Source organism: Canis lupus, chromosome 24, assembly GCF_048164855.1.
Source record: "Canis lupus baileyi chromosome 24, mCanLup2.hap1, whole genome shotgun sequence".
Lineage (NCBI taxonomy): Eukaryota > Metazoa > Chordata > Mammalia > Carnivora > Canidae > Canis > Canis lupus.
Genome location: NC_132861.1, coordinates 12,904,773 through 12,916,797, shown reverse-complemented (window position 1 = coordinate 12,916,797; position 12,025 = coordinate 12,904,773). Strand labels below are relative to the sequence as shown.

At 49.0% G+C, this 12,025-nt stretch overlaps 1 protein-coding gene across 5 annotated transcripts in view; it reads right to left on the bottom strand.

The window, feature by feature from the left end:
* FLT1 (fms related receptor tyrosine kinase 1) overlaps positions 1 to 9,951 on the bottom strand; it is a 178,921-nt gene extending 168,970 nt beyond the window's left edge. For 3 of the 5 annotated variants that reach the window (XM_072795626.1, XM_072795632.1, XM_072795633.1), the window contains exon 1: positions 8,798 to 8,995. In XM_072795626.1, coding sequence (XP_072651727.1) covers positions 8,798 to 8,861 — 64 coding nt within the window. In that variant the 5' untranslated portion in view covers positions 8,862 to 8,995. Of the gene's footprint in view, positions 1 to 8,797; positions 9,212 to 9,932 lie in introns of those variants that run through there. The other 2 variants (XM_072795627.1, XM_072795628.1) reach the window with 2 other exon arrangements.
* Between the last annotated feature and the right edge of the window lie 2,074 nt (positions 9,952 to 12,025).

Sequence of the window (12,025 nt, the reverse complement as noted above, 5' to 3'; positions counted from 1 at the left end):
GTGTGGAGGGGAGACCCAGCAATAGGCAGTGGCAAGGGCCTAGTGGCAATGCCAAATGAAGGACAGCTGCATGAGGGATCCAGCTAGGCCCTGAGGGAAAGATCACTCAGTTGAGCTCCGCCCAAATTCCTAATCCACAGACTCAGAACGCATAATGAATTATTGTTTAAGGCCAGTGAGTTTTGGGGCAACCTATCACATAGCAATAGATGACAGATACAAATGCAATCCTGAGTTAGCCCTTCAGAAGCAGTGATTCAGCAGTGGGAGTGGGTAAAGGATATTTTCTTTCTTTCTTTCTTTCTTTCTTTCTTTCTTTCTTTCTTTCTTTCTTTCTTTCTTTTTTCTTTCTTTTTTAAAGGTTTTATTTATTTATTCATGAGAGACACAGAGAGAGGCAGAGATGTGGGCAGAGGGAGAAGCAGGCTCCCCTCCAACGCAGGACCCAAGCGCAGGACCCTGCGATCACGACCTGAGCTGAAGGCAGACACTCAACCACTGAGCCACCCAGGTGCCCCAGATATGTTCTTTCTATATTTGAACATTAAGCATCCAAGTGGAGCACACATAGCATTCAGCCTCCAATGCCCCAGAGGTACCCTTAGGTGCTCTCAGGGAAGGAGATACAACTTGGATTCTTGATGTTTCACAAGAAAGTTTCCAGCACATGGTTCTGCACGAGAGGCCAGCTCTGTTTCTGGCCAAGCAGCAAACTCTTCTCACTAACCAGTGGGGACAGACCTCTGGAACACCATGAAAGTCAGCAGAACCAGCACATAGAATTCAGCCACCCAAGTGGCAGACACTGATCCCAGCAAAGGAAACACAGGCCAAGCAGCTCAGTTATGGAGGCAAAGCATCATGAGGCTTCAGGCCGCATTGCATGGGGATCCCGGAGTGTGGCAGGGCTGGCCCGAGGTACTTGGGTGCCCAGGACAGGTCAATGGCATGGCCCTTTCAGTAGGACCCTGTAGACACTTAGCAATATTTATACAGATGAAAGCCTGAGCGTTCTGAGGCATAAGGCAGAGAAGAACTACTATTAGCTCTACTGTCTACACCTGCAATTCAGTCTGACTCCTAACTCACATACCCCACCCACACCAACCGGATCCACCTTCCTCAGAAGGCAATTTTGCCACTTTTGTTTGTTGTGTGCCCCAAGCACTTTACCCTAATATTCCTTCTGCCACACTACTAACACATACCCTTCCTGGCATTCTTGTAAATAGGAATTCTTGTAAATAGTTTCCTCTACTTTGTTATATGTCTAGTGAGGACTTAGAGCCTTTTACAGATTGGCACTGGGTCTCCAAGGTGGCCAGGTCTCTTCAACCAGCCTGTAGGGCAGTGGCTCTCAACAAGTGGTCTCGGCATGAGGTGCAACAGCGACAACAAGGGAACTTGCTCGAAATGCAAATTATTGGCCCCACCCCAGGCCAAAGGGCCAATAATTTGCATTTTTTCCACCTCAGAAACTCTGGGGTGGAGCTCAGCACTCTAACGCAGCAAGCTCTCCAGGTGATTCAGATGGATGATAAAATAGGAGGTTCTTAACCTCTTCCGCCCACTGAAATCACCTGGGAGCTTTATAAATTACTGGTGCCTGGTTCCCACTCAAGAGATTGTTATTAAATCGGTAAGGGGTACAGCCAGGGCAAGGTAGGTTTAAAAGCTCCCCAGATGATTCTAATGTAGGGTCAACACGGGGGACCATGGCCCTAGCAAGAGGCAAAGAGCTTCACAGAAGTTTAAATGCTTTCATCTTTGTGTCTAATGAAAGCAAAGGCTTTTTTCATTTATATAAGGTTCACTTCAGGCCTCTTGCAACACAAGCATCTGACCATTGTTACAGCTTTGCTTCTGGGGACCACATGGGTGTGTCTGTAGCTTGAAAGGAAATTCATTCACACTCCATCAGTTAAATAGGTTAGAAGACCAGGCTGAGAAAAAGTGCCTGTAGGCAATATGGTAATCTGTGAAAGGACAAAAGCATTTGCCAAGATTTGCTGTAAGAGACGAGGAAGAACAAGCACAAAACACATTGAATTTCATCCCAGTAAGAAGCACAAACAGAACAAAACAAAACAAAACAAAAAACGTGCTATCAGAGTAGCAAGACATAATGAGACAGTGATGCCTTCCTGACAACCAAGATTCAGAGGACACTTACCTTCGCTGCTTGATGTCACCAAATAATTTTTTCTGAAAGCAAATGCCTCATAAAACTTTTATTTATGGTTGACTGCTATCTATTTAATGTCATTTTTATGATTTTTCACCGAGTCTGCATTTTCTAAGAACTTGATCTTGCCACTCACTCTGTTTACTTGTTCACCCACTACCTCTGTTTTTACTTGGATTACAGGTCCAAGCCAAGTCTAAGATTTCATAAAAAGAGTCTTGAAGAAGGACCCAGGTGTCCCAGGAGAAGACAGGACACAAGAAGAACAATGTGGGAGCCAAAAGAGGCTCCTAGCTGGCCCAGGTCTAGTCCCTTAGCCACACAGGTCACAGGTCATCACTAGGGTGGTTGATAAAAAAAACTAATTAGATCCTGACACCAGAGCTAAGAATCCTTTACTAAAATCTGTGCTTCTCCATTTTTATTTTTTTAAACTTTTTTTATTTTTATTTATGATAGTCACAGAGAGAGAGAGAGAGGCAGAGACATAGGCAGAGGGAGAAGCAGGCTCCATGCACCGGGAGCCCGACGTGGGATTCGATCCCAGGTCTCCAGGATCGCGCCCTGGGCCAAAGGCAGGCGCTAAACCGCTGCGCCACCCAGGGATCCCTGTGCTTCTCCATTTTTAATGTGCAAACAAAACATCGGTGGACTTTATGAATATACAGGCTCTCTGATTCATTAAGTTGTCCGGGGGGATGCTGCTGCTGCTGCTGAACCAAGGAACACACTCTGAGAAGACTGTCTTATAATTTTGTGGGCATGCGCAGAGTCCCCAGTAAAGCATCAGGACAAAAGAGAGGATTACAAGAGAGAGAGGTCTCAGAGAGTTGAAGATCCCAGCTGATTTCCTTCCTCTTAGACACTTACTGCAAAGTTATCACTGCAGACCAACATTCTCTATGGGGAGCCATCCCTGTGAGGAATTCACTATAACTGAGGCCAATTGGACAGGCAGGAGTACATTCACATACTGGGACAAATTCATATCTGGCCCTGAGAGCTTGCTGCTTTGAAATAGTAGTGGGGCTACATAATTATTCATTCTAGCACTTACTAAGGCCCTCCATGCCAGGCGTTATACTAGGTGCCAGGGATCAGAGGGCAAGGAGACAGACACATTGACAGAAGAGTCATGACACAAGGTGAGAACTAGAAAGGATATATATCAGGGCTGTATAGAGGAGGGAACATATAGGAGAAGAAAACATAAATTTTGTCTGTAATTATAAGGAGGAATTCAAAGAGATTGTGATTTCTGATCTTTGGAAGGCTTTGAAAGGCAGAGGAGGAAATGCGGAGGCAGGGAAAGGATCTTGCAGGCAAACAGTATGAACACAGAGTGACAAATGCACAAGGCCTATCCTGAGAAGGGTGAGTAAGTTCTTTGAGTGAGGAAGGGTTTGTGTTAGCTGGGTCACAGAGTATGTGGAGGGAAGTGGGGAGAAACGAGGCCGGTGATGTAGGCTGCAACTACTTTGGCCACAGCTTGGCATAGCAGTTCAAAAGAAGGGTCACGAGGAGAATTAGTTTGCTCACCATATGGATCAGTGTACTACTAAGCAGCCATAATTTTGATATTCTTAATCTAAGCTCCTTGTGGGCTTTAAGAAAACAGGAAGATTTCATCTTTGCAAAAGATGCCAGCATTTAAAATAGAAACATTAGCACTGCAATAAAGTCATTCAACAAATTTCTGAACACCTCTACTCTGCTTGGGTTGGAGGAAAGAGAAACGAAGAAGAAATGTTATCTGTACTGTGAACAGTAGGTTCTACGACTGGGTCTGCCACTAGCCGGCTCCTGCCCCTGGGGGAAGAAGACTACCAGGCCGGGGTGGGTTTTCTCATCTTTGAAATGAGAACGTTGGATCTATGAGATTACATCTAGCTTTCACAACCTATATGTCTGGGAGACAAGATCAGGTCTCGAAAGGAGCTCAAAAATCAAGAAAAGGAGCAATAATGAGATATGGCTCTCAGGCATCCAGCTTACCAAGACTGATGGGAAATCCCCAGGAATTCTTGACATCCCCCCACATCCGCCCAGCAGCAATGCAGGAAATCTAGTCCACTATCTTCAGCAGACTCAATGGAACCATTTCCTTAATGAAACCCCCCTGAAGTCCCAGATGCTAAACCAGAGGCTTTCCTCTCAATCCCTCCCTCAATTACCCCATTCCTCCCATTTCCTTTTCCCTCCCTCAATCTGGTATAAAATCCAGTAATGTCATCAGCAGCATGCAATTTCCAAGGCACCCAAGTGCGTGAGGAATCAACAATGATCCTGGAAAGCATTTGGTAGGAGATCTTGTCATTCCTTACAAGCCTCACCAGTACACTAAAACCATTGGAACGGAATGGACTGTCCTGTCCTATTAAATTATTTAAAGCAATGCAACAGATGTTTTTAATGCTTTTAACCACTCCTAATAATATATTTTCGTTTAAAGAAAAAATAAGAAGGTCTGGTATCATTTCACATGTCCTTCCCTCACCTCTCCACAATGACAAGTACTCTGAAAAGTTCTATTTACTTGATATCCAATAAACTCCTAACCATGCAACTGTACCAGAAACCTATAGTCAGCAAGCTCTGCATTTAACACCCAAGTGCCAAGAGGGCTTCTTCCACTTTCTCTCCATTCTTAGGCCTGCTCGCATACACATCTCAGTTTGCTCGTGCTTTGCAGAACTTCCCAAGCCAGAGGAAACATCAGCCACAACCTGGCAAAAACCCTCTCAAGGACGCTGCATTTTTTTTGGTCAATATAAAACCCATTTTTTTGGCAATATATTTCCAACTGCTATATTACATATGTTCAAAGTGGATTTTGAATGTCTCAATACTTTTCTGGTGAGGAGAACAAAGTGATTATTTGGTTTGTTCTAAAAGAGCATATAAAATAGGTCCAGTTTTAAATAAGAGGCTTAGTATCCCTGTTGTAATTTGAAATTTTTATTTATTTATTTTTAAGATTTTATTTATTTATTCATGAAAGACACACAGAGAGAGAAGCAGAAACACAGGCAGAGGGAGAAGCAGGCTCCATGCAGGGAGCCCGAGGTGGGACTCGATCCCAGGTCTCCAGGATTACACCCGGGGCTGAAGGCAGCGCTAAACAGCTGAACCACCGGGGCAACCCTGCAATTTGAAATTTTTAGAATGAAGTTCTTTTTGAGTCAAAAAACTGAGAATTAAACAACAAAAAACCAAATAAAACCCAAGAAATTCTTCTGAGTTGAAATGACTAACAGCCTTAGAAGAGGTAATGTAACCAGAGTTAGGAGGTAGAGTTTTACTTCATAGAGTTACATATTCTGTTTGTAAAAGAAAAAGAAGCCTATGATTACTGCTGGTTCAGACAGCTTCTAACAGCTTAGCTCTTGCAACCCATCAAAGAGCGAGTTAACCAGGTGATGGAAGACAAAAAAAAAAAAAACAAAAAAAACGCAATGTGATTACTGATAGCCGGTGACACCCAGTTCTTTACACACTCAACTCTGGCATTACTGGGTTTATCAGCCATTTTATATGCAAATGCATAAAGGCGTTGGGGAGGAGAAAGAGACACACAACAAGTTGAGCCTATTCCTTGGACTCATTCGCTTAAATATTTGGAAAGGTGCCTTAGAAATAGGCATCTATTCTAACTTCTGACTTTCACATAAGAAAACGAAAAATACACGGAGTTATCCCTGGAAGAGGAGCTGGATAGCCTGTTACAGAATTTTCAACAGATAAAGAAAAAAATTTAAAATAACAGTAAACAAACAAGGTAAAAATATTAAGGAACTAGGGCAGGTGACCACCTACAGTTCATCTGCAACACGTGTCGGATGGAAAACTCCAAGGACTGCCAAAGGTGCTAACTAATTAATATTTCAAATATGCAATACAGAAAAGCACCACCAAAAAAGTGTGGTGGCTTCCAAAACCTTTGAGAAAACAACAAACCTTGTCATGTAAAACTATGTCATGTAAAATCCTTATTTTGAAAGATTTATTACATTCTATTTGGATATGAGTCTTATCTTCAGGCACACTTTAACATTATTAATGTAGCTTTTTCTCCCTCACAAGATTCAGAAGTGTTGCATTTCCAGTTAGTTATAGCAAACTGTAAATGTCAGCTGTTCAAACACACGCCCCCCCCCTCCAAAAATGGGGACAGAAAAAAAAGGGGGGGGGTCTGTGGCTTTAATCATGGACAGGGTGACTTAAAAAGTAAGAAAAATGAGACTGAGCCAGAGGAAGGGAGGTATAATTTTTAGAGAGAAAGATCGCAATATAGAAGACTTGAAAATATCTGAATTGCAGTCATCTTTTAATTTCTCAAGGTATTTGGAAGAAGGTAAATGTAATCTTTAGGGGGAAATGCATTATCTTTTTGTCTGATTGAGCCTCTGGTTATTTTATACCTCCGTGCATGCACACACATTCACACACACGCTCAAAATATTAATAACTCACAAATATTCAAAGGTTAGAGAGCACCTGAAGGTGAGCAGATTCCTGATTAAAACCACAAGGCAGAGACTTGGCCTCTTTCTGGACACCACTAGCCCTCAGTTCAGTCTGAAAGCCCTGATGCGATTTACAAGGAAAGCAGCTGTTTTACTGTGATTTGTCTGTTAACCAGCCAGAAGCCGGCGGTCTACAAAGCCATGCTTTAACAATTACGCATCCCAACCAGTGAAACCACACTCCTAAACCAGCAGGTAAAGAGGTTCTCACCTTGCTAATGTTTTGTCTTGCTTTCTTGTTGTAACACATAAACAATTTTTTTTTTAAGTCACAGAAGAGTCCTAACATTTCTGCCTCGTTTAAGGAAAATAAAACCTTAAAAAGATCTCAAGGGAATCTTGCTCAGGTTTCTGATAAGCTTCCACTGATTTAAATTGCGCCTAATCACCAACAGAACTATACTGGTGATTACCGCTTTTGAAACAACAGTAAAGATGTTTATGTGTGAAGCAGAAAAGCAATGAAACACACACTTTTCCCTCCATTTTTTGGATTCACAGGAATTTACCTGGATTTACCTTTACATAAAAGGCGAAGGCACTTCAGAAGTTATTTAAGCGCTCTGAGCAACTATACTTAAATGTAAGCGGCTTTTCAAAACAACAACAAAAAAGTATTTTTGTCAAAGAAAAGCAGTATTTCATTTAAAAAATAGTTGTTACCGACTTTCCCAACTTATTACAGCAAGTTCTCAGACATTAGGACAACGCCTGCCGGTCAGTTCAATGGTTTCGCCAATCTAATTGCAACTATTGTTATTCAGAAACGGACGATCTAAATACTCCTCCCACTGAGAAAGAATCTTTTTTTTTTTTTAAGTTAGTACTTTGAGGGTTTAACAAGCATTTAAAAAGATATGCCCAGCCCTACTGACTTTTTCCTTCCCCAGAAGGACTACAATAACTTTTCAATGCTACTGTATTTCATTTCATTATTTTACCTTCTCTCCAGGATCCTTAAAAGAAAGGCACTCGGAAATAAGGCTCTCTGCGCCCGGGGGCACTGGTCCGGAGGGCGCTTGGCCTCTCAGCCCAACGGGCAGCAAAGGCGAGTCTGGGACCCCAGGTCCCCTCGGGCTTTGACCCCGAGCGGGGGAACCTCCACACCAAGGGCGGCGTAACCTCCTGGCCCCGGGCGGTCCTGCCGCTCGTTTCCCGAATCCCCAGCCAAGGGGTGGACCTCACGGATTCCTCAGACCGCATCTTTGGTCCAAACCGTCCTCCCTCTCTTCTCTCGGAATGGAGAGATCAGGCCTGCAGTCCTGAAACTTAACGGTATTTGGTTCTCGAGCGCCCTGGTCGGTCAGGTTCACTCAGGTCGGCGACCTGCGCTGGACCCGCCGCGGAGGCCCCACTGGGGTGGCGGCGCGCAGCGCGCTCGGCCCGGCGGTCGCCACGCCGCGGGGAGCAGAAGCTGCTGAACATTCCTGGGGGCATTCGGGCCCGGGGACCCGGAGTGGGTCGTTGGACCCCAGCCGTTTGCCATCTCCTGGGAGCTGTCTGGTCCTGGCAGGCCCGCGACCTCGTCCGGGTGGGCTCTCCTCCTCCGCGCTGGAGGCAAGATGTGCTGGCCGGTGCCCAGCGGCACCAACGCCGGGGCCTCGGCGCAGCCCGCGGCGGCCTCGCGGACCTTGGGGAAGCCGCGGCTTCGCGCTCCGGTGGGCCCCGCCGACCCGCGCCGGGCCGCCTGGGAGCAGGCTGTGGGGGTCGGGCCGGTCCGGGGCGCGGCGTCCCCCAAGCCTGGTGCCCTGGCTGCCGGGCTGGGAGGCCCGCATCGGCGACTGCGGCCGCCAAAGGCCACCCGACGCGTCCCCGAGCTCGGCGCCAGCAGCAGTTCGGGGCGGCGATGCCCGCCGGCCTCCGCCAGCCGCTCCCCGAGGTGCCCGCACCGCCTGCCCGACGGAAGACGAGGGCGCCACCGCCCCGGGCGTGCCCTCGACAGCCGGGTCCCAGGCTCCCGGCGAGGCTGGCTGCTGGCGGCCGCGGCTTCCCCTCCCCGCGTGCGCCCGGCCCCGGCCCCGTTCCCGGCCCCGGCCCCCAGGGTGTGCCCGCCTGCCGCCCCCTCCGGGCCCCGCGCGAGCCTCACCTGTGAGCAGCAGGCCGCCAAGCAGCGCGCACAGCAGGACCCCGGTGTCCCGGCAGCTGACCATGGTGAGCGTGACGCGGCCTGCCCGCCCGGTCCCCGCGCTGCTCGCGGGCCACAGCGCCCGAACCCGGCTCGCGCGCCCCCCGGTCCTGCGCCCCGAGCGCCCCGAGCGCCCCGAGTCCCCGCGCCGCGGCTCCAGCCGGGGAGACCACCACCTCCCGGGTAATCCTCGCAGCTCGGCGTCCTCCGGCCGCTGCGCCCCCGCTCCCGAGCCCGTCCCGGAGCCCGCTCCGAGCCGCCGCCGCCGCCGCCGGGGAGGAGCCGCAGGAGTGTCCGCCAGGCGCGCTCCGAGCCTTCCGCGGACCTCGATTCCGAGGAGCCGAGGGCGGGGGCGATTTATAAACTTTCCCCAGCCCACTTCCTACCCCGGCACCTCCTTCCAGTGACGTCAAGGGGTCCCCCACCCCTCATCCGCCTCCCCACCTACCCTCTTCCTCCGGGACCCGATTCCCTACGGCTCCCGAGCGGGGCGGGGGCCGCCGGGGGCGGGCGGCGGGGGCGCGGCGGGCGGCGGGCGGCGGGCGAGCGCTCGCGGGGAGGCGCCGGCTGCTCGGCCCGGAGGCGGCCGCGGCAGGTTCAGGGTCCTCGCTCCCGGCCCTCCCGCCCGGGTCCCCTCCTCCTCCCCGCAGCGCTCAGGAAATCCTCGCAGCCTCCCTGCCCCCTCCCTCCCTCCGCCCGCTTACTCAGCCTTTGGGGGCCGCCCGAAGCGGGGAAGGGGGACCGGGTTGGAGCTGCGCCGCCCGGCCCCGGGGGCGGAAAGTCCGATCCGTGGGAAGCCGGCCGCGCCCCCGCGACGGTGTCCTTGGCACGGAGGAGTGAGGCGCAGTCCGGCTCCCTCCTCGTCCTCGTCCTCCCCGCCCGGCCCCGCCACCCCAGACCCCCCTGAGTGTCCCCGCGTCTAGGAGGGCGCCGGGGACCCTCCGCACAGGGACCGGCACCTTCGGGAAGACCGAGAAGCCTCTCGGGTCCCAGGGGAGCACGTCTGTGTCCTCTCAGCCGCGGGGATGCGCCCGCCCAAGTCGTTTCCTAAACCCTCCGCTTCCTAGAAGCAAAACAACGAATAGCATCGTGGTACCTTGTCAAAAGCTGAGGCGTGAAACTGCTCCTTCAACTTGCAGGGGCCGAGCACTTGAGCTTTATTTCCTAAATACTCTCGAAAAAGAACAAAATCTTTCTGACGGCAGCTGGCCACGCAAGATGAGTGACTGCTGCTCTTCGAACAAAACCCATGAAATGAACTTGAGGCACTAGATCATTTGCAATGACATTAATTCCTCGTTGTTCAATTATGTCTCCATTACCTCAAAGGCTGAAATCGTCCTAGACTCCACAGAGAGCCCAGTCCTGTCTTTGGAAACACCGCTAGTTTGAAAAATAGTTCTATTGGAACCTGCCAGGTGATTGGTCGGTCTTGATAAAAAGGGACTGTGATAACTCCTCAACCGGACCAGGTCTGGACTCCTCCCGGCCTGGGAACGTTGGGCAACCTCGAAGTTGCCACACCTATGGCTGGAGGAGCAAGGATAGGTCCCTGCAACCCTCCGCCCCGTGCAGGAAACGAACCCACACCTGGCGCCCCCGCCCCGGAGCCTGAGTCGAAGACCTCGTGGAGTCACTGCTCCCTGCTGGCTTCACCTGCCCCTTCTATGTTTCCAGGGTTCCTCACCACTCTCCCTGGGTCCTTTCCTCTACCAAACCCCGCCCCTGGGAAACCACAGCATCCCCTGAACAGTTAGTAAGTACGGATTGCTGGAAGCTGACAGCTGATCCTTCTCCCACAGATCCCTGAGCACAGGTCACAGTCTGGGACACACTGGGAGTGTGAAAGTGCCCCTCTGCCTCGTTTCAGAGCTGCCTGTCACTCCCAGGCTCCCTCCCAAGGAGAAGCCATCAGCATTGGCCTTCTGCAACACTTCACAGGGGACAGGCATTGTGTTGGGGCTACAAACATTGGGAAGGGAAGATAGTTCTCTGCCTTCTAAGGGACTTAGAATCTGGGGAGAAGGTTGGCAGGTTAAAGAGGCCATAACAATACAGTGCAGGGATCACAGTGTGGAGGGGGCTAGGGTCCTCATGGTCTGCCCTGAGAGCTCAGGAGGGACAGACACTTAGCTGACTCTGGAGGACAGGAGTCCATAGTACAACCTACAAAAATGTAATTCAACTTTAAAAATGCCATTTGACTTTGTAAACACCCAAAGAGACAGCACTGTATACACCTGCTGCCAGAAGTAAATTTACATCGAGTTTGTGAAGCCACAACAGATATTTGATGGCCAGCTGAAGCAATCTTTGTATTTATAAGATACCACCCCAAAATACTAATATATTGCTCAATTACACTTAAAAAAGAAACAAATAAATAAAGCCAGAAGAGTCATGGTCAAATCAATCTAACTTCATTTATGCCTAAATCATCCTGCATTAAGAGTGGTCCTCCACAAATTCCTCAACTATTCTTTTGAAAGGTTGCAGGCTTTTAATTATAGTCCACAGTTTCTTTCCGACCTCTCATTTCGGTGGCTGTGTTAGCCTCCTCACAAAGAATTCAAGATACTACCAATTGTCACAAGGTTTTGTTCAAGATTTCATTTTAGCTTAAATTTTAATATTTAGTCAAATGAATATCAAAACAAAAATGGGGAATAAAGGTATGGCTCTCAGCTCCCCTCCCTCCAAAGAGATAATGCCTTTGAATGAGAATAGGTTACTGGCACTCTTCTAACTAAACCACTAACGAAAGAGGTTTTATAGATAATCACGATAGAAAAGATCAATTTCAACATGCCTGGTGGGTATAAAAAGCTATTGAAGTAGACTATCTGCTTGCTTCCTGCTCACATACAAAAGAACATTTCATCTCCTGCAAAACCAGACACTCTCTCTTGTTATCAGCTACAAACATTCTCTGGAGGATTCTTTCTAGTCCCTATTCAGGGGCTCAGTGTTGGTAAAACCAACAGCTTTCATATTCAAGACTGAAGAATAGTGTGGAAGCATCAGTGTGAGGGACAGCAGGGGAGCCAATGCCTCATCTTCCTATAGTGGACCAAGTGTGGAGCTGCTCAGTTTATCAGATTGGGGAGCTCAATTAAAATTTTACCCTCACATGTGTTAGGTACTTCAGAGCAAAGACAAATTATACTTTGTGGCTACGCACTGCCCAGC